We start from the raw sequence: 26,490 nt of genomic DNA, 5'->3' as shown, positions 1-26,490 counted from the left end.
TGATGTTTCATGCCAACAGACAGTGGATGCCTAATAAATGTTAATCAGGCAGTGGCTACGTGCTAACACGGTCTATCTTTGTTAATCAACAGAGTTGCCCTTAGCCATTGTTTCCCTCTTGCATCTTGTAAAGCTGCATTCTGACATAGAGTTGCCAACCTCCAGGTGGTGGCTGGAGATCTCCTGTTGTTACAAGTGATATCCAGCCGATAGAGATCAGTTCACCTGGAGAAAATGGCTGCTTTGGCAATTGGACTCTATGGCACTGAACTCCCTCCCCTCCCCAAACCCTCCCCTCCCCAGGCTCCATCCCCAAAATCTCCAGGAGTTTCCCAACCCAGAGCTTCCGGGCTGTGTGACCATGGTCTTGGTATTTTCTTTCCTGACGTTTCCCACCTCGCTGCCCTCAACTGCTTATGACCCCTTCCCCTGCCTGCTCATGACCCCCAGCCACCTGCCCGCCCTTTCCTCAGTGGCACTGGGAGGTGTGTGCAGCTGCGGTGACTGTCCCCATCCACATAATCTTCCCAGGCAGTGTGGGACAGGCCAGGTAGACAGGGGTGCTTGCAAGCAAGTGTGTGAGCGATGTGCGGGCAGGGGGCAGAGGAGGTGCTGGTGTGGGCAGGGGCTGCTGGCAATGGCCCTGGCAGAGCCCTGAGCCCTGGCAGACGCCCTGCCTAAGGGTATTCTGACATAGGGTTGCCAGGTCCATCTTTGCCACCAGCTGGAGGTTTTTGGGGTAGAGCCTGTGTAGGGTGGGGTGGAGGGACTTCAATGCCATAGAGTCCCATTGCCAAAGCGGCCATTTTCTCCAGGGGAACTGATCTCTATTGGCTGGAGATCAGTTGTAATAGCAGGAGATCACCAGCTAGTACCTGGAGGTTGGCAACCTTATTCTGACACCAGCCCTGGACCTCATGTTCGGTTCTCCTTGTTGGAGGTTGGCTTGATGAATCGTTGATTATGGTTAGGTAAGAGTCAAGTAGAACCCACAATAAACAGAGTCTTTCCTTGTTTCAAGAAAAACACAATCTTTACGGTAACTGGGATACAAAATAACAATTCCTTTCTACTTATCTAGTTCCCTGTAAACTTGCCAGTTTATACTAGCAGGCGTCTAAGGCTTAGCTTTCACTCCATCTTTTTCCTGGGAGTAGAGATGTGCATCATGCTGCTGTAAAATCCAAAGTGTAACTTAACTGCAACTCTTTTTCTCTCTTAACAAAAGAAGAGAGCAATAAACACAATTGGTTCTTGTAGGTTATCTGGGCTGTGTGACCGTGGTCTTGGTATTTTCTTTCCTGACGGCATGCCACAGCTGCTGGTGAAACGTCAGGAAAGAAAATACCAAGACCACTGTCACACAGCTCGGATAATCTACAAGAACCAATGAACTCTGACCGTGAAAGCCTTCGACAATAAACACAATTGTTCCTACGTGACCTACCCAACACTCCTGCTCTAGGGGGTCAAGTGAACAGCTAGGGGAGTCCAGCAGCAACAGTTATGGGAAGAAGAAAAACAGCTTCTCCCTGCCCTTCTGCACGGTTACATGCATCTGATGAAGTGCGTTCTGGCTCACGAAAGCTTCTGCTGGAAGGAATACGTGGTTGGTGCCCCTGAATAAGAACATAAGAAAAGCCCTGCTGGATCAGACCAAGTGTCAGCTCTTGACCCATCGAACCAGAAATCACCACAGAGACAATCAGATTCCAAGCAGATGGCTTTACTGGTCAAATAGGCAATACAGTGCATGAAAAGCAAGATGACAGCTATGGCTTGTCTTGCCCGTTATTTGGAAATATAAGGCAGAGAAACGGCGGGAGATTACAAAGCATAAACAGAGCATTATTTCCCAGGAGTGGCGTTCCCAGGCTTTGGTATGTGTAGCCGTCCTTGAGTCTGGACGGTTCAGCAGAGAAACGAAAGGAAACATCTAAACCGAGATAACAACCTGACACCAAGGCCCATCAAGTCCAGCAGTCTGTTCACACAGTGGCCAGCCAGGTGCCTCCAGGAAGCCCACAAGCAAGACGGCTGCAGCAGCACCATCCTGCCTGTGTTTCAAAGCACCTAAGATAATAGGCATGCTCCTCTGATCCAGGCGAGAATAGGTATGCATCATGACTAGTATCCATTTTTACTAGTTGCCATGAATAGCCCTCTCCTCCATGAACATGTCCACTCCCCTCTTAAAGCCTTCCAAGGTGGCAGCCATCACCACATCCTGGGGCAGGGAGTCCCACAATTTAACTTTGCATTGTGTGAAGAAATACTTCCTTTTATCAGTTTTGAATCTCTCAGCCTCCAGCTTCAGCAGATGACCCCGTGTTCTAGTATTATGGGAGAGGGAGAAAAACCTCTCCCTGTCCACTCTCTCCAAACCATGCATAATTTTATAGACCTCTATCATGTCTCCCCTTAACCACCTTCTTTCCAAGCTAAACAGCCCAAAGCGTTTTAACAGCTCCCCATAGGGCAGACACCTATTTTGTTTCACTGGCTCTCCAGACTCCATCAGGGAAACCCACCAGTGAGAAGAGTAAGCTAGTGGCAAGCAGATGAAGAGCGGTAACTATTCAGTACCTGTGCCCAGGACTATGTCAGGCATAGAAGAAGCTGACACTAAAGTCATGGGAATATGTGGGTGGGAATAAGACTGGTTCCAAAGCCAGGACAGAGCACTGAGTGAGAGATTCCGGTTACAGGAGCTCCTAGTCCATCGGGGGCAGGGGGAAGGGGCGTCATGTCACCTCTCCCCAGTCATGTTAAATGCTTTGGAGGCAGTAGTTTATTCTGCTATTCTCCACCCTCAGGATATCTGTTTTCCTTACAGGGCTGTGCTTTTTACTGGGGATTCACTTCCTGGATTGCTTTTTACATCAACCACCCACAATATACTCCTCCATGTAAGTAGCACAAAGGATATCCACCCACTTTGAATGTTTCCTTAAGCAGTACACTTTATTCTGGATTTTCAGCGTTCCCTCCTAAAATATGATTAAAGAACTTCTACCAAATTCTGCAGTTCTTCAGCTGAAAGGGAAGGGAATTAACCTGCCGTGCTGTCTTGCAATTGGCCACTGAGATAGTAAGCAGGAATCCAGCAGGAAACCTTGCCCTCAACCTGAGCATTCGGCGATGACTCAGAAGGGAATTGCAGAAGTGTTTCCATCTTCTGCAATCTGAGAGCCAGCGTGGTGTAGTGGTTAAGAGCGGTGGTTTGGAGCGGTGGGGTCTGATCTGGAGAACCGGGTTTGATTCCCTGATTCCCCACTCCTCCACATGAGTGGCGGAGGCTAATCTGGTGAACTGGATTCGTTTCTCCACTCCTACACACAAAGCCAGCTGGGTGACCTTGGGCTAATCACAGAGAGATGCATTGTAATCAGTTTTATGTCTTGTGAATGTAAAATGTGTCTGAGTTGGATCCAGCCACCTTTTTTGCTCAATCTCACTCAATTCCTCTTCTTCCTACAGCTCTCATTACACAGCTGTTGACCAAGCAGTTCTCACAACCCCCACAGAGCATTTTTGATGGTCAAAGGGGACCATTCCTTACTTTTTCAACAGAAAGCTGAGAGTTAACCCTTATCTAGCCATAGAGACTGAAGGGAACCTCCATGTTCAGAAGCAGTCAACCTCAGAATCCAAGTGCCATGAGACAACATCAGGGCAAGGCCTCAGCCTCTATGCTCTGTTGTTGGACCTCCAGAGGAACCAGTTGGCCACTCTGTGAGACAGGACTAGATGGACCACTAGTCTGATCCAGCAGGGCTGTTCTGATGTCCTTATCAGAGGAAGGAGAGTTAGAGTAAGGGTCTCTGTATCTTTGTCTATACTCCCCCCCCCAAAAAAAAATCCATCCAGGAACTGCCCTTTTCCCTCTGCATCATCTCATCTCCAGTGAAACTCTTACCAGTGTGTCACTTATTCAGGTCCCCCCTCCTCGACTCTGCAGCTGGACACTCCTTGCAGAAGGTTCCCTATAACAAGACAAGTTTCCTGGGGGATGCCCCATGTGTATGTCAGAAGGCATTTGAGAGATTAATTGAGATGCTGAAAGCCCCAATAAGCAGTATGTCTGAATGTAATCCCCCTCTTCTGCGCTTGTAGGATACAGCCACACACAAAAGTTACGCAAAGCTTTCAAGCACAGCCAGGCTTATGCACTATGCTGGGTAACCCAGAGAATTACTCAAACACTTTATACTGAACGTGAGACTAACGTAATATTTCATTATGTTTTCTAGCATTTGGGAACAGGCAAGTGACTTTTGCTGCCCTTGCTTTTCTGGTAAGTATTTGGGTGGGATAAATATGATTTTGAAAATGGGCTATACATCATGTATAACTTTGCATTTCCTCACCAAACAATATAAGGGATGGTGGTGTCTGGCCTTGCAAAGAGGCTCTGGAGACCCCTTCCTCAATAGAGATGCATAGAGAAGGTTCCCCATCCAAACCAACCAAGACACTGACTGGGATGCCAACATAAGGAGGCTTGAGTTGCCAACGGCTTGTTGGGAAATTCCTGGAGATTTTGGAGATGAAGCTGGGGAGGGTGGGGTGGGACATCAGCAGGGTTTAATGCCATAAAGTCCACCCTCCAAAGAACCATTTTCTCCAGGAGAAAGTTCCTCCCTTCCCCAAACCCCACCCTACTCAGGCTCCGCCCCAAAAACCTCCCACCGGTGGTGAAGAGGGACCTGGCAACCTGTGAGGGTCTCTGTCGGAATGTCTCTGCTTCTCATCACCTGCTCTGTTATCAGTGAACTCGTAAAAGCAGTTCACACCTTCTGGTCTCAGGCGCCAGGCCTGATTGCCCATGTATCTTCCCCCCCGCTGTTCTTCCTGTCTGTACTCCCTCAGGCCGATGCGGCCTTGGAAGTGTGATAGCTTCACCAGGCTTCCTGGGACTCGTCTGATGTTTTGTATTATGCCAGGCTTGTAACTTCCCATAACAATAAGTGTGAACCCCAGTGCCCCAGTGCCCTGGAGTCAATATATTCTGTAAACCCGTGTAGCCCCTCACTTGCAACTTTCTACCTGTGTCTGTCTCATCTCCTGAAGGCTTCAATAAATCTATTGTTTCTGTATCAACGTCTGAGCAACTGATTTGGAGAAGCAAACTCAGAGAAGGGGATCTCTCACATTAAGTTGCAAGTCCTTGCCTCTCGGACTGCAGCTGTACCGTTTTTGGACAGAATGTCAGCCGACGAGGACACCACTCCTAACCCCGATGCCCCAACGGAACCGGACGAGCCGGAGAAGCCGGACCCTAAGGAGGAGGGCGCCAAGCCAAAGAAACCGCAGGGTCGCATACCCGACCAAAATCGGGACGGACGTCCCCGGGGGCTTACTTATTGGCTGGACTCTCCCAAGGGTTGGTCGCTCTCACGGACTGCGGCGAAGGACCGCCGGTTGGCCTTCCCCAGCACGGGACTCGAAGGGGACCCGGCCCGCAAAGAGGCCCTCATGGAGGAAGAACGGAAGCAGTGGCAGGAAGACCGCCGGGCTATGCAGGAGCAGATGGAGACCATGCAACGCGTAATGGGTGAGATGGCCACGGCCCTAGATGCGCTGAAGCTGCAACCTCCTGCCGGTGCTCCCCCAGACGGGACGCCGGCAGTTCCTCCCGCACCCCCTGCCCCCCCGGCCCGTCGGGACTTGAAAGTCACTTATGACGGGTCGGGAGACCAGTTGACCTTTTTTATGGTCCAAGTGGACATTTTTATGCGGGAACAAGGTCGAACCTTCGTTTCTGAGGAGTCCCGGGTGCAGTACGTGGCTTCCTTACTGCAAGGGGAGGCGGCCGCCTGGATGGTGTTACAGTATGAACTCCGCTCGCCGGTGCTGCGAACCCTGGACGAGTTCATGGTAGCACTCCGAAACCGTTTTGAGGACCCGACACTGGGAGAGCGAGCTAAAGCCTCCCTGATGCAATTGCGCCAAGGGACTAAATCGGTGGCGCAGTATGCAAGTGAGTTCCAGTCACTGGCTAGCCGAATTCTGGACTGGAGTGAGGCTACCTTGGTGCAATGTTTCAGGGAGGGTCTCAACCCAGACCTCCAACATTGGGCCTTCATGCAAGGGAACCCCCCGGATGTGGAAGGTTGGGTTCGCCACGCTGCTGACATCGAGAATCGCAAACAACTCCTGAACTTGTCCAAGCAACGGATCGGGCGAGACCCCAGGCCCCGAGGTGACCGTGGCCGGGAGCTCCGGCAAGGGGGAGGCGGACTCCCCTCGGCCGCTGAACGCCGCAAGCGGTTCGAGGCCGGCGTCTGCCTGATCTGCGGGGGAAAAGGTCACTTTGCGTCGCAATGCCCCTCTCGCTCGGGCCGCCCGGCTCCTCCCCGTCAGGCCCAAGCCGAGCCACCGAGACCGGCAGCCGACAACCAGCCCCGCCGCAGGAGTGGACCACCGACCCGGCGTTCCGGCGCACCCTCCGCTCTCCACGCGCGCCCCCAGGATGGAGCATCCGACTCTACAGGCCCATCGGGGTCCCGGATTACAAATACCGCTTTTGATTCGGACGGCTCTCCGGAGGTCACTACCCCGTCCCCCTCTTCCAGCGAGGAGGAAGAGTGGGAACAGCCGGCAAAAAACGCCGTCGGTCTGCTGTAGAGGGGGCTCCGCAGCAGACCGCCCCTGTCGTTGTGCAAGGAGCTCCACCGATGGTAAGCGCCCAAGAAGATAATGTCTTTGTGCGTGTACATCTATCCCTACCCAAAGGGGGTCCCCGGTTAGAATTCCCCGCGTTGGTCGACTCGGGGTGTGCCCGCACCATGATAAATGAGGAAACTGCTAAGAAGTTGGGTGTACGGCGCAAGCGGCTTCCGGGACCCCTCCGTTTTTCCCAAATGGACGGGAGTGACTTTAAACGGGGCCCTGTGACCCACAGAACTGCAGCCGTGATTATGTCCGTGGGGGAACATTGGGAACGGTTGTATTTCACCATCGCCCCTATTGTAACCCCTGTGGTGTTAGGGATGAACTGGTTAAGGGGACACAATCCCTCCATCGATTGGGTTAAACGGGTACTTTCTTTCCCCGAAAACCCCTGTGGGTTGCATGACAAGGAACGGGTACTCAGGACTCCAGCCGCCGCGCTGGTAGGGTCCCCCCCCCCCAGTCTCTCCTCAAGTGCCCTCCGAATACTCGCAATTCACTGATGTTTTTGATGTTAGAGAGTGCGACGAACTGCCTCCCCACAGAGAAACGGACTGTGCCATCGAAATTGTAGGGGAAGGCAAACTGTCTAAGGGAAAGGTTTACCCCATGAGCCCTAGTGAAAAGGCAGTGTTGCGAGACTATCTGGATGTCAATCTGGCGAGGGGTTTCATACGCCCCTCCAAAGCTCCTTACTCGGCCCCAGCCTTCTTTGTAAAGAAAAAGACGGGAGATTTAAGACTATGTATTGACTTTCGCAGACTGAACGCGGTCACCCAGTCTAACGCTTACCCCCTCCCTCTTATTCCTGACCTTCTAGCACAATTAAAGGAGGGCCGAATCTTCACCAAACTGGACTTAGTAGAAGCCTACCACCGCATTCGCATCAAAGAGGGAGACGAACCCAAAACAGCCTTTTCCAGTTGTTTTGGGATGTTTGAATACCTGGTCATGCCGTTCGGACTTTCGGGGGCTCCGAGTGTCTTTATGCAATTAATTAATGAGGTTTTGCATGATTTGCTGTTTCGGGGGGTGGTGGTATTTCTCGATGACATCCTTATTTACTCTGAAACCATGGAAGAACATGTGCGCCTAGTGCGGGAAGTGCTCCAGCGGCTGCGGGAGCACAAACTGTATGCTAAGGTGTCCAAGTGTGAATTCCACCAACCTTCTATTACATTTCTGGGGTATGTGATTTCCCACCAAGGGTTGGAAATGGACCCCTCCAAGGTCCAGGCGGTGCGGGACTGGGAACCCCCCACTACCCGTCGCCAACTTCAACAGTTTTTGGGGTTTGCCAACTTTTACCGGAACTTCATTCCCAACTTTGCCCAGGTTGCGCTTCCCCTCACTGCCCTGTTGCGTACCAAGGACAAGGGGGCTAGCGCCGCGCTTCCCTCAGCCCGTCTGCAATGGTCCCCCCAGTGCCAGCAAGCTTTTGAACGTTTAAAGCTACTTTTCTCATCTGAACCCGTTTTGGCTCACCCGGATTGCACCAAGCCCTTCGTGGTGCAGGTGGATGCCTCAGATGTAGCCATGGGCGGGGCCCTATTGCAGAGGGATGAGGGGGGAGGGTTGAGGCCATGCGCCTACTTCTCCAAGAAGTTTTCCCAGTCCGAAATCAACTGGGCCATTTGGGAGAAGGAGGCAGCAGCGGTCAAACATGCCCTTACCATATGGAGACACTTCTTGGAGGGGGCCGAACTGCCGTTTGAAGTGTGCACCGATCACAAGAATCTCGAGGCTCTCAAGGGAGCTAGAAAACTCAATGCCAAACAAATTCGGTGGGCCCAATTTTTCGCAAAGTTCCGGTTCACTCTCAAACATGTCCCTGGCAAAGAAAATGCCCTAGCCGACGCTTTGTCACGACTTCCCCAATATCGCAACGATTTCGATCGCCCCGTCGACTCCCTGTTCACTCCCGAACAGCGAGGGGAAGTCCCTAGCTTGGCCGTCACCACCCGATCCCAAGCCCACCAACCGGAGACCCCCCCTACGCTCAAAGGTATCCCGGAAGCCTTCCAACAGCGACTCCGGGACGCCTTTTTACAGGAGGAGGAGCACCATCTCCTCCCCACTGGCTTGGAACGAACCAACACTTGGTGGGTGCAAGGGGGGAAACTATATGTCCCATCCTCCCTTCGCAAAGAAGTATTGGGACTTGTACATGGAGCCAGGCTAGCGGGTCATTTTGGTTTCATAAAAACGCTTCACCTGGTTCGAAGGCAATTCTGGTGGCCCGGTATGAGATCTGACGTAGAGTTGTATGTGCGCAGCTGCCCCACCTGCGCCACAGCCAAAAAACGGATGGGAAAACCCCCAGGGCTTCTCAAACCGCTTGAGAACCCCTCCCGTCCCTGGGAAGTCATCGCCATGGATTTTATCACCGACCTACCTCCTAGTCGGGGAAAAACGGTTCTTTGGGTTATCACAGACCTCTTTTCCAAACAGGTTCATTTCGTTCCATGTGCAGGTCTTCCTTCAGCCCAGGGCTTAGCTAAACTGTTCATCACACACGTCCTCAGGCTACACTCGATCCCGAGGAAGGTCCTCTCCGACCGGGGGGTCCAGTTTGTCGCCAAATTCTGGCGGGCCTTCCTAAAGTTGATGGGAGTGGAGGAACAGGGCCTTTCTTCCGCCTATCACCCCCAAACGGATGGTCAAACGGAACGAGTAAATGCGGTGGTAGAATGTTATTTGCGTTGCTATGTAAATTTCCACCAGGACGACTGGGTCGACCTGCTGCCATTTGCCGAATATGCGTACAACAATGCGCCTCATTCCTCTACCGGCTTTAGTCCCTTCCAAGTTATATACGGGACGGATTTTGGCCCTTTTGGTTCTGCCCCCGTCTCGCCAGAGCTCCAGTCTACCCCTGATCTTCAGGAGTGGATTCAGGTGGTTAAATCCACCTGGCCATGGTTGCTCAAAAATCTGGAAAGGGCAAAAAGCAAGTACAAGGAACAGGCAGACAAACACCGGTCTCCGGGATGGGAACTCAAGGTGGGGGAGCAAGTCTATCTGTCCACCAAAAACCTCCGCTCTCTTCGCCCCTGCAAAAAACTGAGCGACCGTTATGTAGGACCTTTCCCCATTACCAGAGTAATCAACGAGGTTACCGTGGAACTGAATCTCCCAAAAACTCTCAAGGGAGTTCATCCAGTCTTCCATATAAGCCTCCTCAAACCTTATGTAGCAGCTCCCCAGTTCCACCCCCCTCCCGCTCATGAGATTCCTACCGTGGTGGGAGGGGATACCCATTTGGAAATATCCAAGGTTTTAGATTCCAAATGGAAGAAAGGGAAACTGTTTTACTTTGTACGTTGGAAAAACCTTGGGTCCGCTCATGATGAATGGGTGGCCGCGCCCCACATGGCGGCTCCTCGCTTGATCCGAGAATTCCACCTCGCTTATCCTGATAAGCCTCGCCCTCTCGAGGACCCCGGAGGGGGGCCTTAAGGGGGGCAGAATGTGAGGGTCTCTGTCGGAATGTCTCTGCTTCTCATCACCTGCTCTGTTATCAGTGAACTCGTAAAAGCAGTTCACACCTTCTGGTCTCAGGCGCCAGGCCTGATTGCCCATGTATCTTCCCCCCCGCTGTTCTTCCTGTCTGTACTCCCTCAGGCCGATGCGGCCTTGGAAGTGTGATAGCTTCACCAGGCTTCCTGGGACTCGTCTGATGTTTTGTATTATGCCAGGCTTGTAACTTCCCATAACAATAAGTGTGAACCCCAGTGCCCCAGTGCCCTGGAGTCAATATATTCTGTAAACCCGTGTAGCCCCTCACTTGCAACTTTCTACCTGTGTCTGTCTCATCTCCTGAAGGCTTCAATAAATCTATTGTTTCTGTATCAACGTCTGAGCAACTGATTTGGAGAAGCAAACTCAGAGAAGGGGATCTCTCACACAACCCTATCCGCCATTCTTCCATTGTTGAGTTTTTGTCTTCGTACTGATGCCAGTGCGGGCCCAGTTTTCTCCAGTTTCCTGTTAACCACTCTCTTTTTCCTTCATACATTATTTGTGTTCATTGGTGCGTGCTTGCCTGGACTAAATCGCAGCACAAGAAAGGAATTGATGTGGCCCAATGTTTTGCATTATGGTTTAATCAGTGCTTATGCATGATGATAAAATCAGTGCATATGAGCTGACAAAAATCACAGGAATTCTAATGCAATGGCACAGTCACACTGATAGCCCTTTTTGCAATGATGCACAAATATGCTGGGTGACATCAGTAATCTCCATAAAATAGACACTTTAACAACAACAAAAAAACTGCTGCAAACTGGGTATGCCCCCAACTGGAAATTAATTTTAAAAAATCACCAAATCAAATGGGAATGCTGGATCAGATTGCAAAGGAGAGTGAACTTATCTCTGGTGGGCTTTTTGCTGGGTTTTTTTCTTTCTTTACCTTTTTTGTCAAAAGTTGGTATATTACAGTAGTGTTAGGATACTCTGCAATATATCTAATATGGATAATACAAACTGTCGGGAAGGTTGCCCGTGCGGGGGTGGAGGATGGCAGGTATAGTAGCCTACTCTGCAGATGATACCAAATGATCCAGGATGGTGAAAACCGAGGCAGATTGTGGCGATCTACTTGACTTGACGGCACTTTACACACACACACAGGAGTATCTCTCTAAATTGGGTGAGTGGGCAACAGCTTGATAAATGAACTTCAACATGGGACAGTGTACGGTAATGAATATTGGAACCAAAAATATATATTGATGAGGGTCTGAACTGGTTAAGATCGAGACTGAGATGGAAAGAGATCCTGGAGTTGTTGTTGGAATTGTCAGTGAAAATGTAGACCCAGTGCGCTGCAGCAACAAAAAGAGGCAAACTCCATCCTAGGAGTTAGTAGGAAAGGGTTGAAAGTAAAACAGCCAATATTATAATGTCCTTGTGCAGATCTGTGGCGTGGCCCCATTTGGGTATTGTGAGTAGTTCTGGCCAAAAAGGACATTACAGAGCTGGGAAAAGTCCAGAATAGGGCAACCGAGATGATTAGGGGGTTGGAGCACCTTTCCTATGAAGAAAGACTGGAGAGGAGAGTCTGGGACTCTTCAGTTTAGAAAAGAGACGACTAAGCGGAGATATGGTGGAGTTTTATAAAGTTATGCATTGGGGAGAGAGAGTGGATACAGAGAACTTTTTCTCTCTCCCATAATACTAGAACTTGAGGGCACCCATTGAAATTGTTAGAAACAGGTTCAGAACGGACCAAAGGAAACATTTATTTTCTTGACCAGTAATTAACGGGAGGTAGTGATGGCCATGGGCACAGAGGGCTCTATCAGGAGATTAGACAGATTCACGGAGGACAGGCCTATCAGCTGCTGTTATCCATGGTGACCAAAGGGAACCTCCACATTCAGAGGAAGTCAGCCTCTGAATCCCTAGTGCCAGGAGGCAACGTCAGGGGAAAGCCTCAGCCTCTGTGCCTTGTGGCTGGCCCGCCAGTGGGACTGGTTGGCCACTGTGTGAGACGGGATGCTGGACTAGGTGGAACCTAGCTGGTCTGATCCAGCAAGGCTCTTCTTCTGTTCTTAAGTCCCCGTGAGTCATCATCACATTGATATTGCCAGGGCTTTGTGTTTCTGAGCAGGCTTTTATTTCAGTAAGGAAATGTGCTTTTATTTATTCATTAAAACAAAACCTCATGGCAAAGAAAAACTGCTCCGCAGCGGCAAAAACTACTTTATTGCAATGCAGTACTTGGACAGTATATTTTTTGAAAATATTGGTAATTTTCTGTTACCAGCAAGATTTTCTTACCAACTAGGGTTGCCAACCTCCAGGTACTTATTCAAAAAAAGGCTAGCAAGTGCCAAAAAGTAGGTGGAACTCAATGATACAGCACAAAGCCAAAAATCAGAACTTATCTGACATACGCACTCCAACACATAGTAGATATGCTTATAAATATATTGTATCAGACGCCACAAATACGCGATACAAACACAGTGTACCAAAAACACCTTTGGTGTCAATAAAGTACAATTCGTGGATTCCAAAAGAAAATATTTACCGGAAGCTCATTGCTTTCTTTTGGAATCCACGAATTGTACTTTATTGACACCAAAGGTGTTTTTTGTACACTGTGTTTGTATTGTGTATTTGTGGCGTCTGGCACAATGTATTTATAAGCATATCTACTCTGTGTTGGAGAACTTATGTCAGATAAGTTCTGCTTTTGGGCTTTGTGCTGTATCGTTGAGTTCCACCTCCAGGTACTAGCTGGAGATCTCCTGCTATTACAACTGATCTCCAGCTGATAGAGATCAGTTCCCCAGGAGAAAATGGCTGCTTTGGCAATTGGACTCTACGGCATTGAAGTCCCTCCCCTCCCCAAACCCCTCCCCCTTCAGGCCCTACCCCAAAAACCTCCCGCCGGTGGCAAAGAGGGACCTGGCAACTGACAGTGTGTTCACAGTGTGTTCTTTACGTGACACCTCTATATTTTACTCTGTTTTTTACTCTATTTTTTACTGATTTTTATTCAGTTTTCTGGGGGTTTTTTTCTAGATGATATTAGAACAGTAATCCTACCCAGAAGTCTTCCAACCCACCAACCATACCCAATTGATTATTTAATCAAAATGTGTTTCTTTACTTGAAATACACATTTTTGCCCACTGTCTAATCCGCTTGGGACTGAAGGGCCTTACCAATGTATATGCATTCTAGATTTCCTTTGATATTCATTGGATAATCTTCCACACTGGTGCCAGCCAGATATTGAAATTATTGTATAGTAACATCCTGCAAATTTAAGAAAAACATTTGCCATGTTCTTGCAGATCTGTGAAGCTGGGAGCCATTTCATCAATGTAGCTCTAGTCAAGCAGAATCAATCAGGTTTGTGATTTTTATTGTTCAATTAATTTCCCTTTTTCTCTCTTAAATTTTTGTCTGGTTCAGGTGGTGATTCCCAGTGGTGGCAAATTTACCCTTCTGTATCTAATATCACTTATTCTGAATAGTATACATGGATGTCTTCTTTCATTTATTTATTTATTTTTATTTCTCTTCTTGCTGTCTTTAGAACAGGGGTCCCCCCACCAATACCTTTTCAGGCGCCTGCCAAAAATTTTTAAGGAAGTGAATGGGAGTAGGTCGAGCTTTTGCCCAGCAAGGCTTCTGATTGGCTGTTAGAGATCTGTTTGGCTATGCAGATTTTTAAAAATGTGACTTTGCCAGCAGCTGCCACCACAGTGCAAGGATCTTCACTGCGTGACTGCAGTTAAACTGCAACAATCATTTTGTGGCTGGCTCCACCTCCCACGGCAGTTGTTTTGTGGCTATGGCCACCACACCATGTCAGAATTGGGCCCGCAGGCTCAAAAAGGTTGGGGATCCCTGCTTTAGAACATATTTTTTTGTCCTTTTGGTGTATGCATTTGTATACTTAATGCATACAATCTATCCACATTTCATTTTGGTGTTCACTCAGTGATCCCTCATTCCTGCTCAATGTTTTAATTGTTTTTATGTTTTTGTATGTATTCTAGCTCTGCTTTTAATAATGTTAACGATGTAGAAGTCTTTGTTGGTTTTAATGGTTTTTAAGAAGTAATTTTATTATGTATGTTTTTAATTTGTTAGCTGCCATTATAAAGGCAGTATAAGGCAGGGTATATGTTTTGTAAAATAAATAGTTGTGGGTTTTTTTCAAAGTTGCAGCATAAAAGAGCTTCTATACGTGCTCAGAATGCAGCTCAGTTTAAGTGGGTGCTGAGCCCAAATCTTCATAGAACTGAAGAAACATTCCCAGTACCAGGGAAACCCAACACTGAAGAGCTGCGACCAAAGGAAGCTTCTTTAACTCCGTTCCATGAAGCTTGTCACTCACATTTATTTCCGTATTTATTTATATTTATATATTTATATCCTCACTTTTCTCCGCAATGGGAATTGAAAGCGGCTCACAGCATCATTCTCCCTTCTTCCATTTTATCCTCACAAACAGCCCCCTGTGAGGTAGGTTTGGCAGACAGTGTGTGACTGCCCAAAGTTACCCAGCAAGCTTCCTTGCCAGAGTAGGGATTCGAACCTGGATCCCCCAGATCCTAGTCCAACACTCTAAACACTACACCACACTACTACACTGAGCAAAGGCCTACTGCATTTACTGAAATACAAGACTAGGTTTTTTTCTGGGTATGCTAGAAAGGGGGTCGTCTTAACTTTACATACAATTTACAGTTATGTACAATATTAATGACCCTGTGCTTGCACTGGGGACCTTTACCTTTTACCTTACAATATTAATAATCTCTTTGTGTATATAACATTTTTGGGAGGGTCATCTTACATTCATCTTTCTCTTCCTTCTGAGATAATACGGTATTTGTTCTTCTCTTGCCTTCCAAATCCTAGGCCATTTATGCATGGTGGTTTCTTCACAGTCACTCCACCAACTACTTTGGGGCCTCTGCTTTGATTATTCATGCATTTCCAACCGCCAGAGATCACCTCGCTCTCCCCGCGTATATCAGTGCATTTTCCTTGCATTTTCTGAATGCTGGCTAAACACAAATCCAGAAAATGTGGGCAAAACCCACAAGGATGCTCAGGGAGAGCGATATGAACTCTGACGGTCGGAAAATGCAAGCATCATCAAAGCATCAAAAATGCAAGCATCACCAAAGTAGTTGGCGGGGTGACCCCGACGAAATAGCCAAGCATAAATGGCTCTTGTATGCAATGATTCTTTCCTTGGAGGATCCAAGGTGTGGGTTTTTAAAAATTAACCTTGGGGGAATACTTGTCCTAGTCTCTTGGAGGCTGGGTATATGTTCTGAACTTGGACTAGAAATAAAAATGTGCCCAGGTAAACAAGAACTTTATTTGTTTTCAATATAAATGTTGTATTTAATTTTTTTAATTACCCCAAACAGAATTCTTTTTGGAAAATGTAACAAAATATAACAGCGATGGTGGCAGGTGTACAGATAAGCATCTATAAATGGTTTCCAAATATCTAAAGATATGTCTATGTACAATTGTCATTTATATGCCAGATGCTCAAAATATTGATGAAGTTGTAAGATTCTCAATCCATTGGATTACCGGCGATCTCTCCAGTGTAGTAATATAAGTCTTTTGGCAACAGTAAGGGCAAAGATGGTTGTTTTTGTTGACAGCCGGTCTCCGAGAGACAGTTAAATAGTCTCAAAGTACATAAGAATCTTAAAAAAAAATCAATGAATATTCTGATACAAAATTGATATATTCCTCTCAAAAAGACAGAATGACTAGACAGGCCCAATGCATATGTTTAAGAGATGTGTCTCTTGCTGAAATGTGCGTAAAGAAAATGTCTAGATATATGAAGTAACAGGAAACAGCTACTGTCCTAAAGCTAAGCAGGTCGGGGTCTCATCGATGGCTGGATGGTAGATATTTTGGGAACGCCCTGTGTGCCGCCATGGGTGTCAAGGCGATAAATGTACCTTAACAGACCCCCAAAGCATGGTACAAAACAACACAAGAGGGAGGAGAAAGATGAGCGAGTGCAGATAGTAGCTCTTGCATCATCTGGTGTGATGTGCTGGGGACACTGTCAGACTTGGATCTGGGAGACCCAGGTTCAAATTCCCCCTCTGCCATGGAAGTTGGCTGGGTGACCTTGGGCCAGTCACACTCCTTCAGCCTAACCTTCCTCACAGGGTTGTTGTGATGATAAAACGAAGAAGTGGATGATGTAAACTGCTTTAGGTCCCTGTTGGGGAGAAAGGAAGGGTGTAAATGAAGTAAAATAAGATAAAAATAAAATAATCTTAGGGAAAGCTGCTGTAATAATCACTGAAAAGGCTACAGAAGAGGTAGGAGCCAAATGGTGACTTTTTCCTCAAAGCCAAGATTGCGGGAGTTTTTGGCTGAGAACCTCAGTTGAAGCTGGTAAATATCTTCGAATACCTGAACAAATTATACTGAAAATTTGCTTTTTTTCTCCTTTCCTGAAGGAAATAAAGCCTCTTTTCCAAGTCCATCAATCAACCCTTTCACGTGGCTGTTTGTGCTAGTCTCCTGTCCAAACTACACCTACGAGGTACCCGCCTTTTCTCATCTCTCCCCTGTTCCTGTGTCACTAAGCTAAGGAAGTGGTGTCAGCATGCTAAATTCGGGTGAGGTCTTCAGAAAGGACATTGTTCTGAGCTCTTAAGAAGTCCAACTTTTACCTTAGTGCACTGGCAAACAACCCGAGGTCTTGCAGCAAGCATGGTTCCCATCTAAGAGTTTACGCAGAGCGTGCTGGCCTGGCAAGGTGTTTGCATGTAAAACGAGTTTGTTTTACAGAAGAGCATTTAGCTCAGTGGTAACATAATAGCCTGGCCTGCATCCGGCAAAGACTGAATTTGTGATTTCAGCAGGGCTGCAAAAAGAAAACCTCAGCTCAGCTTCTTGGGTTCCTGGGTAAGACAGGGAACTTTCAGATATCATATTGGGCAGGCCAGCGTCAGCCTACCTTGAGGTGGGGCATCTACCAAGGCCCCGGGATTCTGGCAGGGCCCACTGGCACTGGCCCGTGGCCAGCACACCTCCTCGGCCACCTGCCTGCCTGCCTGCCTGCCCGTCCCTCACCCAGTCACTTACAGGGATCCTGTCTTCTGTGCTCCTGACTACCTGGGCTGAACACCACCCCCAGGGGAAACTGTGTGGGTGGTAGACAGGGTTGCCAGGTCCCTCTTCGCCACCGGTGGGAGGCTTTGGGGGCGGAGCCTGAGAAGGGCAGGGTCTGGGGAGGGGAGGGACATCAATGCCATAGAGTCCAATTGCCAAAGCGGCCACTTTCTCCAGGGGAATGGATCTCTATCGGCTGGAGATCAGTTGTAAGAGCAGGAGATCTCCTGCCACCACCTGGGGGTTACAATACAAAATAGGCACCTCCGTGCCAATACCAATGGTTAGAAAATCTGCAACGGAGTCTCCAGTACAAAAGTAGCAAAAAATTCTTATTGGTGCTTACACATGTAACATCAACAATACAAGAGTGAAAGATACATATAAGAACAATCAAAGTTATATACAGTATGTACAATCTAAGTAAGGTGCAGTCTCAATGCACCAATTGAGACTCTAAAGTGAAGCCGAGTATCCCTCGGGGAACTGAGAACAGAGTGGAAGATTTTACTATTGGGTACGATTTGGATGTGTTTACTGTTTGGGGCTGAAGAAAAGATTTGAAACGGCCGTCCCCCACCTTTTCCCGAAAAGTGTGCTTTTGGGATAGTACCTACTATTGGACTTTTTGAAGAAAATACAACATTTACTTGAAAGAACATGGCAATTGGTGCATTGAGACTGCACCTTACTTAGATTGTACATACTGTATATAACTTTGATTGTTCTTATATGTATCTTTCACTCTTGTATTGTTGATGTTACATGTGTAAGCACCAATAAGAATTTTTTGCTACTTTTGTACTGGAGACTCCGTTGCAGATTTTCTAACCACCTGGGGGTTGGCAACCCTAGTGGTCGAAGCAGTGCTCATTGTGGTCACAGCACTGGCAATTCTAGCCACAAGCTCTGCCCAGAACCCTTGAAGAAATAGCACAGGTGCACAGGCAGATGTGGTGTACGTGGGTGGGGCCAGAAAGAGAAGTGTGAGTGGGGTTCCTGGAGGGTAGAGGAGGGGGGCATGGACACTCTGTGCCCAGGGACCCACAAAACCCAGAACCAGCCCTGTACCTGGGGCTTGAGTTTAGATGTTGGGTCTCTCAGCATCTTCATTCAGCTCCATCTAAATCATTTCCCATCTTTCTCCGGGTGCCTGTCTGTGTCGACACCACCCAGTTTATCTGCTCATTTGCCAGCATTTGTCTCAGGAAGCCTTTTTCAAATCCTCATGGAGGGCTGTTTGGACTCTGGTTGCCAGCAAGGGTTGCCAGGTCCCTCTTTGCCATCGGCGGGAGGTTTTTGGGGCGGAGCCTGAAAAGGGCTGGGTTTGGGAAGGGGAGGGACTTCAGTGCCATAGAGTCCAATTGCCAAAGTGGCCATTTTCTCCAGGGGAACTGATCTCTATTGGCTGGAGATCTGTTGTAATAACAGGAGATCTCCAGCTAGTACCTGGAGGTTGGCAACCGTATTGCCAGCGAGGGGTTGATTGGGCTGAATGGAACGTTGTAGGCTTCATAGAAGGCAGCTCTTTATATTTCATTGTAGTCCCTGTGTTTTCTTTTTGCAACAGATTGGCTCTTGGATTAGTTTTACATTAATGACACAAACTCTGCCAGGTAAGCGCCAGCCATTTGGTGGGTAAGCAAAATGTTGCTCCCAGTGGGAAGGGCTGTGGCTCAGTGGAAGAGCTTCTGCTCTGCATGCAGAAGGTCCCAGGTTCAATCCCCGGCATCTCCAGTTATAAAGGACCAGGCAGGAGGTGATATGAAAGACCTCAGCCTGAGACCCTGGAAAGCCTCTGACAGTTTCAATAGACCATTCTGACGCTGAGGGACCGATGGTCTGACTCGATATAAGGCAGTCCCATGTGTGTTCATGTGTGTGTTCACATCCCCTTTCAATAACTATGTAAGGAATATAAAGCAACACCATAAATCAGCACCTTTCCAGCATTCTTTAAAAGGCAGAAATTCCCCTCCATTAAAATTGCCTTTGTTCCTTTAATAATGGCCATGATCCAGCTCAAGCTAAATATGTTGCATGCCTCTTTCTGAAAATGAGCAATCTTGGACTGACAAAAGAAACCATTTCCCCCCTCCCTCTTTCCAGTGGGTGTCTTCGCATTCCTAATGGCGATCCAGATGGGCTTGTGGGCCCAGAAGAAGCACCAACTGTACCTGAAGAGGGGGACTTCCTCTAGGTGGAGAAAAGCAGCAATGATTCCATTTATACTGTAAATGCAAATCGATTTGACCTGGAACTACCGGGAGCATTCGCTCCATTTAGTTATCTAAATGGGATACAGCAGGGCATTGCGGGTTTTTTCCTAAAAAGACTAAAATATCATAAGAACAGAAGAGCAGTCATGCTGGATTAGACCAGAAGAAGAAGAAGAAGAAAAAGAAGAAGAAGAGAAGAAGAGTTGGTTTTTATATGCTGACTTTCTCTACCACTTAAGGGAGACTCAAACCGGCTTACAATCATCTACCTTTCCCCTCCCCGCAACAGACACCCTGTGAGGTAGGTGGGGCTGAGAGAGCTCTATCAGAGCTGTGACTAGCCCAAGGTCACCCAGCTGGCTTCATGTGGGAGTGGGGAAACAAATCCAGTTCACCAGATTAGTCTCCTCCACTCATGTGGAGGAGTAGGGAATCAAACCCAGTTCTCCAGATCAGACTCCACCACTCCAAACCACTGCTTTTAACCACTATACCACACTGGCTCAGCATCTTTTTTACCCACTGGGCTGCTGCTGGGGACCCAAATAGATACTTTTTGGTAAACTCAAGGACTAGGTCAGGCGCACGAAGAAGGTTCCCTCCACAGCCCAACGTTGCACAGAGTATTCCACAGGTCTGAGTCACTCTAAGGCAGCTTTAGAGGTCAAAGGCCCTAGCGTGCCCCATGCTAATTTGTACATTTGTTCAACAGCAGGATCCCCATATCACATAAATAACTGCTTTTGAAACTCTCCCTGATGCAAAAGTAGTTTGCCATGTGGCATGAAAGATTGCTGTTAAAAAGTACCGCAGATCCTGACCGAAATAAGGGTGTGTTCTTTTTTTTTTTTTTTAATTTTTTGTTGCTAGCAGCTTCATTGAAGACAGTATCTAGAGCAGCATCTTTAATGAATGTCCTGATCTGCTCAATCCTATCTTGAGAAATGTGGGTCCTTCCACCAACTAAAGCTTAGATAACAAAACAATCCATTTGTAGAGAAATGAACCTTTAGACCCACGTGACGTCATTGCAATTAGCCAACTAGGGTTTCGATCTGGTACACGTTTTCTAGGCAACAATTGCTGCCGCATTCAGTGGGATACCAGTGTGAGTGAGCAGAGGCAAAGCATTGTAGGCTGCAATTCCTATGCACGTTTAACTGAAATAAGTCCCAGTGAATTCAGTGGATTTACTTCTGAGAAAATGTGTGTAGAATCAGGTTGCATTTAGCTTTACCATATGTTAAAAGAATACTCACTGAATTTTACAACTATAAATACTCTGCTGTGCTCTAAAATCTGTTGTTACACCTATTTTGTTTACTGTCCACTAAACTGTCAAAGCTAATGTTCATGATAATAAAATGTTTATTTTAAAGATCTTGCTTGAATGGATTGCAGACCTTATTATTTTGCTGAGTTGTAATTCATTCCTTGCCTGATTAGGCACCTTTTGAATTGACGGGAGGGTTCAAAGGCCGTTTACTGATTTACTAAATAATTACTAATTAATTGCTGGGGGCTGCAATGATGTCCGTGACCCCACCCCTTTACACCAAACAACAGGCAGACCGGGCGAGGGGAGGAACGGGGAGGTCAGGCATGGGCAAGGGGGGAGGAGTGGCAGTGGGGTCAGCGGCAATTGCTTCTTTGGGGCTCTCCTTTCTGGAATGGCGAAGAGGGGGCCTCGTCCTGTCTGTGGCAGGAACCGTGCCAGGCTGAAAGCAGCGCTCAGCTAGGGTTGCCAGGCCCCTCTTCGCCACCACCGGGAGGTTTTTTTTGGGCAGAGCCGGAGGAGGGCGGGGTTTGGGGAGGGACTTCAATGCCATAGAGTCCAATTGCCAAAGCGGCCATTTCTCCAGGGGAACTGACCTCTGTTGGCTGGAGATCAGTTGTAATAGCAGAAGATCTCCAGCTAGTACCTGGAGGTTGGCCACTTTGGCACTTGGACTCTATGACATTGAAGTCCCTCCCCAACCCTGCCCTCCTCAGGCTCTGCCCCCAAAGCCTCTCGCCGGTGGTGAAGAGGGACCTGGCAACCCTGGAAAGGAAGGAAGTGGAGAACAGTGAGCAAACAAGAGAGAGAGTGGCAGCAAAGTCTGAGGGTGGAAAGCTGGGGTGCTGACTGGCTAGCAGAGGTGAGGCATTCCTTAAGGTGATGGAGGCACGTTGTTTGCACTCCTTCCCCTCCGCCAATCCACTTTTTAAAAGTTTTCAGGTTTTTCTGTAAACCTGGGGGGTCTCCCAAGTCCATTGGAAAATCTGTGTAAATGGCCCCAATCCACAGGTGTCATTACACCCAGCTGTGGTCTCTCCCTCCCTCAAACCCTACGCTTTCCAAGCTTCAGCCCTAAATCTCCAGGAATTCCCCAGCAAGCAGTCGGCAGCCCTAGCCAGATAGCGCTATTCCCTCTATCGTTCAGAGGAAATGCAAAATTACACATGATGTATAGCCTATTTTGCACAATCATATTTATCCCACCCAAATACTTACCAGAAAAGCAAGGGCAGCAAAAATCACTTGCCTGCTCCCAATTGCTAGAAAACATAATGAACTATTACGTTAGTCTCACGTTCAGTATAAAGTCTGTTTGAGTAATTCTCTGGGTTACCCAGCGTAGTGCATAAGCCTGGCTGCACTTGAAAACTTTGTGGAACTTTTGTGTGTGGCTCAGAAGAGGGGGGTTACATTCAGACATACTGCTCATCGGGGATTTCGACATCTCGTTTAACCTCTTGAACGTCTTCTGACACTTGGTGTCATCCTGCCACATGTTCCACCAGGAAACTTGTCTTGTTATAGGGAACCTTCTGCAAGGAGCGTCCAGCTGCAGAGGCGGGAGGGAGGACCTGGAGATGAAATGATGCAGAGGAGGGAAAAGGGCAGTGCCTGGGTGGGTTTTTTTTGGGGGGGGGGAGAATAAACAGAGAGAGAGAGAGAGAGAGAGAGAGAGGCCCTCACTCTGACTCTCCTTCCCCTGATAAGGACATCAGAACAGCCCTGCTGGATCAGACTAGTGGTCCATCTAGTCCTGTCTCACATAGTGGCCCACCGGTTCCTCTGGAGGTCCAACCACAGAGCATAGAGGTCGAGGCCTTCCCCTGATGTTGTCTCCTGGCACTGGGAGGTTTACTGCCTCTGAACATGGAGGTTCCCTTCAGTCTCTATGGCTAGACCTGGACACGTGACACACTGGCGACTGGTGAGAGTTACACTGGAGATGAAATGATGCAGAGGAGGATTGGTGAATGCTGCCAGAGGAGACTGCTGGGTGGGACACAGAGAAGTATTTTATTTATTTATTTTAATTAATGTATGCCCTTGCCCTCCCCTGGCAAACTGGGCTCAAGACGGTTGACAACATGCACCCAAATATATAAATAACAAGGTTAAAACATCATTAAGATCATAAAATGAAAAGCATATATACTATACACAGATGGCACCTTAATTAAACTGTTTCACTTTAGAGAGACTATTCCAGGCAAGCAGCAGCAAACCAGAGAACAACAAAAGGGGCCAACAACCAGCCCTGATTTCATCCCTTCTAAGAGATGGAGACAGAAGGACAAAGGAGACCCACAAAGGGGGGAAAGGAAGGAATGGGAAGGAGAGGGGGAAAGCAACGGGAAGGAAAGAGAAGAGAGGGGAGGGGAGGGAGGCCAGGTTGCGATGTATTACCGTCGCTGTCCTCAACCATAGGCCTGGCAGAAAATCTCCATCTCGCCGGCCCTGCGGAACTGGGCTAAGTAGGGGAAGGTACATTTGAAAGAGAAGGTGGGGGAGAAATAGAGAAAGGCTGCAGCAGTGGGCAGGGGTCTGTCCCCCAGCCTCAGGCTGAGGAAGCTGGGAAGAACTGGCCATCCTCTTGGAGCTTGGTGAGGGTCCGCCCCTTGATGAGGGGCAGTGGCATCTAGGGGTTGGAAGAAGGAGGAGGAGGAGAGAGAATCAAACCTTCCCTTCCCCACCACAGACACCCTGTGAGGTAGGTGGGGCTGAAAGAGCTGTGACTAGCCCAAGGCCACCCAGCTGGCTTCATGTGTAGGAGTGGGGAAACAAATCCAGTTCACTATATTAGTGTCCGCCGCTCAAGTGGAGGAGTGGGGAATCAAACCCGGTTCTTCAGACTACCCCGCTCCAAACCACTACACCACGCTGGCTCTCATAACTTCTCATAACTGTACAGAAGCACCAGAAACCTCCAAGGAGTACCCTGTTTGCAGAACGATGAGTTCCATGTGCCCTGGTCCCTGGAATGCAACACATACCACAAAGCTGGATCCACCCTGACAAGCAACACAAGCAGCGTGATGTGTCATGTCCAAATGACCCTTGCTTGGCTTAACTCTCCTGCCTGCCCTGCTGACATTCAGTTTCAAGCACATGCAAAGTACTCTTCTTCCCAGGATTTTTGCACAGTTTGCTAGCCGAAGCTGACAGCTACTGCCCACTGCAAGTGTCTATTAGTATATTTGGAAGGGGGCTGAAGCAAGCAAGGGTAGAAGGTGAAAGATTTTGCAGCTAGGTAAGAACGAAAGATCCTCCGAGGGCTCCAAAGTCATGCTGTTGCTCTGTGGGATACTGATGTCTTGAAGACTAGCATATTTGTTAAATAGATGCTGGGAGAGAGGGGAAGGGTTGCCACTGGTGGGAGGTTTTTGGGGAAGAGCCTGATTAGGGCAGGGTTTGGGGAGGGGAAAGGACTTCAATGCCATAGAGTCCAATGGCCAAAGCGGCCATTTTCTCCAGGTGAACTGATCTCTATTGGCTGGAGATCAGTTGTAATAGCAGGATTTCTCCAGCTACTACCTGGAGGCTGGCAACCTTAGGGAGGGGGGAGAAAACCACAGTAACTCTGTAGCTCTCACATCACAAAGAAATACTACTGTAATAGGTAGTCCTTGTAACTTTACAAGTTAGGGGACCGGGACAGATTGACACAGCTCTGAAGAAGCCTGGGAAAGCATTTTGTGCTCTCGAAACAAAACTGAACTCATGCAAATAGTGGCTCAAACAACAAAATCAAGTTTACAGCCCCCTCTAGTGGCTCAAATGTATCACCACACCTTTCTCTCTCAGCCCAATACCGCTGAATGTAGATGCCTCTAATTAATAGAGGCCACGAACAGTGCAGAGCATAGCTAATAGTCTGTGCATTAGTCAGCTTCTCTTCAAATATGGAGCCTTCAAAGCAGATTGTAATCCTTGTGATAACTGCTCAAGGGCCTCATTAAGTCATCCCAATATTACTAATTTGGGGTCCTCTACCTGTTACTCGCCCTTCAGACAGTGCTGGCTTTCCTATGTGATGGAGCAATAGGAGATAAGAAGCTACAGCAGAACTTTCAGAGTACCTTAGATGTGTTTTTTAGGGGAGTCAATCCACACACTCAGCTGCCCATCCTCAAATATATTCCAATAATTCGATCATGTCCCGAGTGGTTTGAGTGACCCAGCCAGATGTGTGTGAATGGATTCCATTGCAAAGGATAGCATTTGAAGTGACGTGGTTGTTGTTCTTAAATTAAAACATTTCTGGCCAGCGTGGAGTAGTGGTTAAGAGCGGTGGACTCTAATCTGGAGAATCGGGTTTGATTCCCCGCTTCTCCACATGAGCAGCGGACTCTAATTGGGTGAACTGGGTTGGTTTCCCCACTCCTACACATGAAGCCAGCTGGGTGACCTTGGGCTAGTCACAGCTCTTAGAGGTCTCTCAGCCCCACCTACTTCACAGGGTGTCTGTTGTGGGAGGGGAAGGTGATTGTAAGCCATTTTGATTCTTCCTTAAGTGATAAAGTCGGCATATAAAAACCAACCTCTTTTCCTCCTCCTCCTCCTCCTCCTCCTAATTTGTTTTCCCCTCATTTATGCTGTCCTTGCTGTATTGCCCCAAGCCGTTTTTAACACAAAACAATTTCAGGATGGTGATTGACTCGTGGGAAAACACCCTTCCTAGAAAAGCCCATTAGACCAGCTTCACGATCTCTTCAATCATCATGCTGCCCCCAAAAGAGTAAATAATCTTTTGGTAGGAGAGGGGATGCCATGACAATGGCCCTGAGGTCACTATTATTAATATAAGGAACAGTGGCTTTGCAGACTAACAACCAAAGGGACTTGCAATTGGAAAGGTGACCCGACGGAAGGATAGGCAGAAGGTGAAATGAGGGGAAAGAGAAGAAGTTGATGCATTCTGTTATGCACACGCAAGCATGTTCTGGGAGATGTGGAACCCCAGCAAATGGTGAACGTGCAGCAGCAGCAGCTTCCCAGTCAGCTGTGAGGCTGAAGGTTGCTGCTGCCCAGCCACAAAGCGAGTGAAGTGCTGCTCATTTTGAATTGTGAGCAAAATACCCCCGGGGTGTTCAATTTAACACAAAATCGTTATTGTGAACCAGGTAAGTTCCAATGTCAATCAATTGAATTTATTATGAAGTTTGCACCACTTCTTGTTTCTGGGAAGGGCAGTGGCTCAGAGGCAGAGCATCTGCTTGGCATGCAGAAGGTCTCAGGTTCAATGCCCGGCATCTCTAGTCAAAAAACCAGGTGATGTGAAAGACCTGAAGCCTTGGAGAAGGAGCAGTGAACCCTCTCTCTCCTGCTTGTGATCTGACAGTGTCGGGCTGCACAACCAGCAGCTCTGCCTCCCTTGAAAGATGGGCATAGCAAGAATTACACTCTACATTTTTATAGTGTATCTGAAGTTTGTGCTTTCTTTCTTCTCTGCAGAAGCCTCTCAAGGCTGGCGAGAACCATTATCCTAGAGGAGGGGGTGGGTGGGCACAGGCTGAAAAAATAGTGACTTGACAAGGAACTCAATCCAGACAGAATCATAAAATCATAGAGTTGGAAGGTACCACCAGGGTCATCTAGTCCAACCCCCTGCACAATGCGGGAAATTCACAACTACCCCCCCACATACACCCATTGACCCCTACTCCATGCCCAGAAGAT

General features: G+C 48.0%; 1 protein-coding gene across 1 annotated transcript in view; it reads left to right on the top strand.

The window, feature by feature from the left end:
* Window positions 1–26,490, top strand: part of TECRL (trans-2,3-enoyl-CoA reductase like) — a 69,200-nt gene that overhangs the window by 18,769 nt on the left and 23,941 nt on the right. Inside the window, exons 7-11 of the mRNA XM_056857843.1 lie at window positions 2,837–2,909; window positions 4,254–4,297; window positions 13,491–13,548; window positions 16,659–16,744; window positions 18,887–18,932. Of these exons, the coding sequence (XP_056713821.1) occupies window positions 2,837–2,909; window positions 4,254–4,297; window positions 13,491–13,548; window positions 16,659–16,744; window positions 18,887–18,932 (307 nt within the window). The remainder of the gene's footprint in view (window positions 1–2,836; window positions 2,910–4,253; window positions 4,298–13,490; window positions 13,549–16,658; window positions 16,745–18,886; window positions 18,933–26,490) is intronic.

This window comes from Euleptes europaea, chromosome 11 (genome assembly GCF_029931775.1).
Source record: "Euleptes europaea isolate rEulEur1 chromosome 11, rEulEur1.hap1, whole genome shotgun sequence".
Taxonomy (NCBI): Eukaryota; Metazoa; Chordata; class Lepidosauria; order Squamata; family Sphaerodactylidae; genus Euleptes; species Euleptes europaea.
The sequence above is the reverse complement of the archived record's forward strand: the minus strand, read 5'-3'. Positions and strand labels throughout refer to the sequence as shown.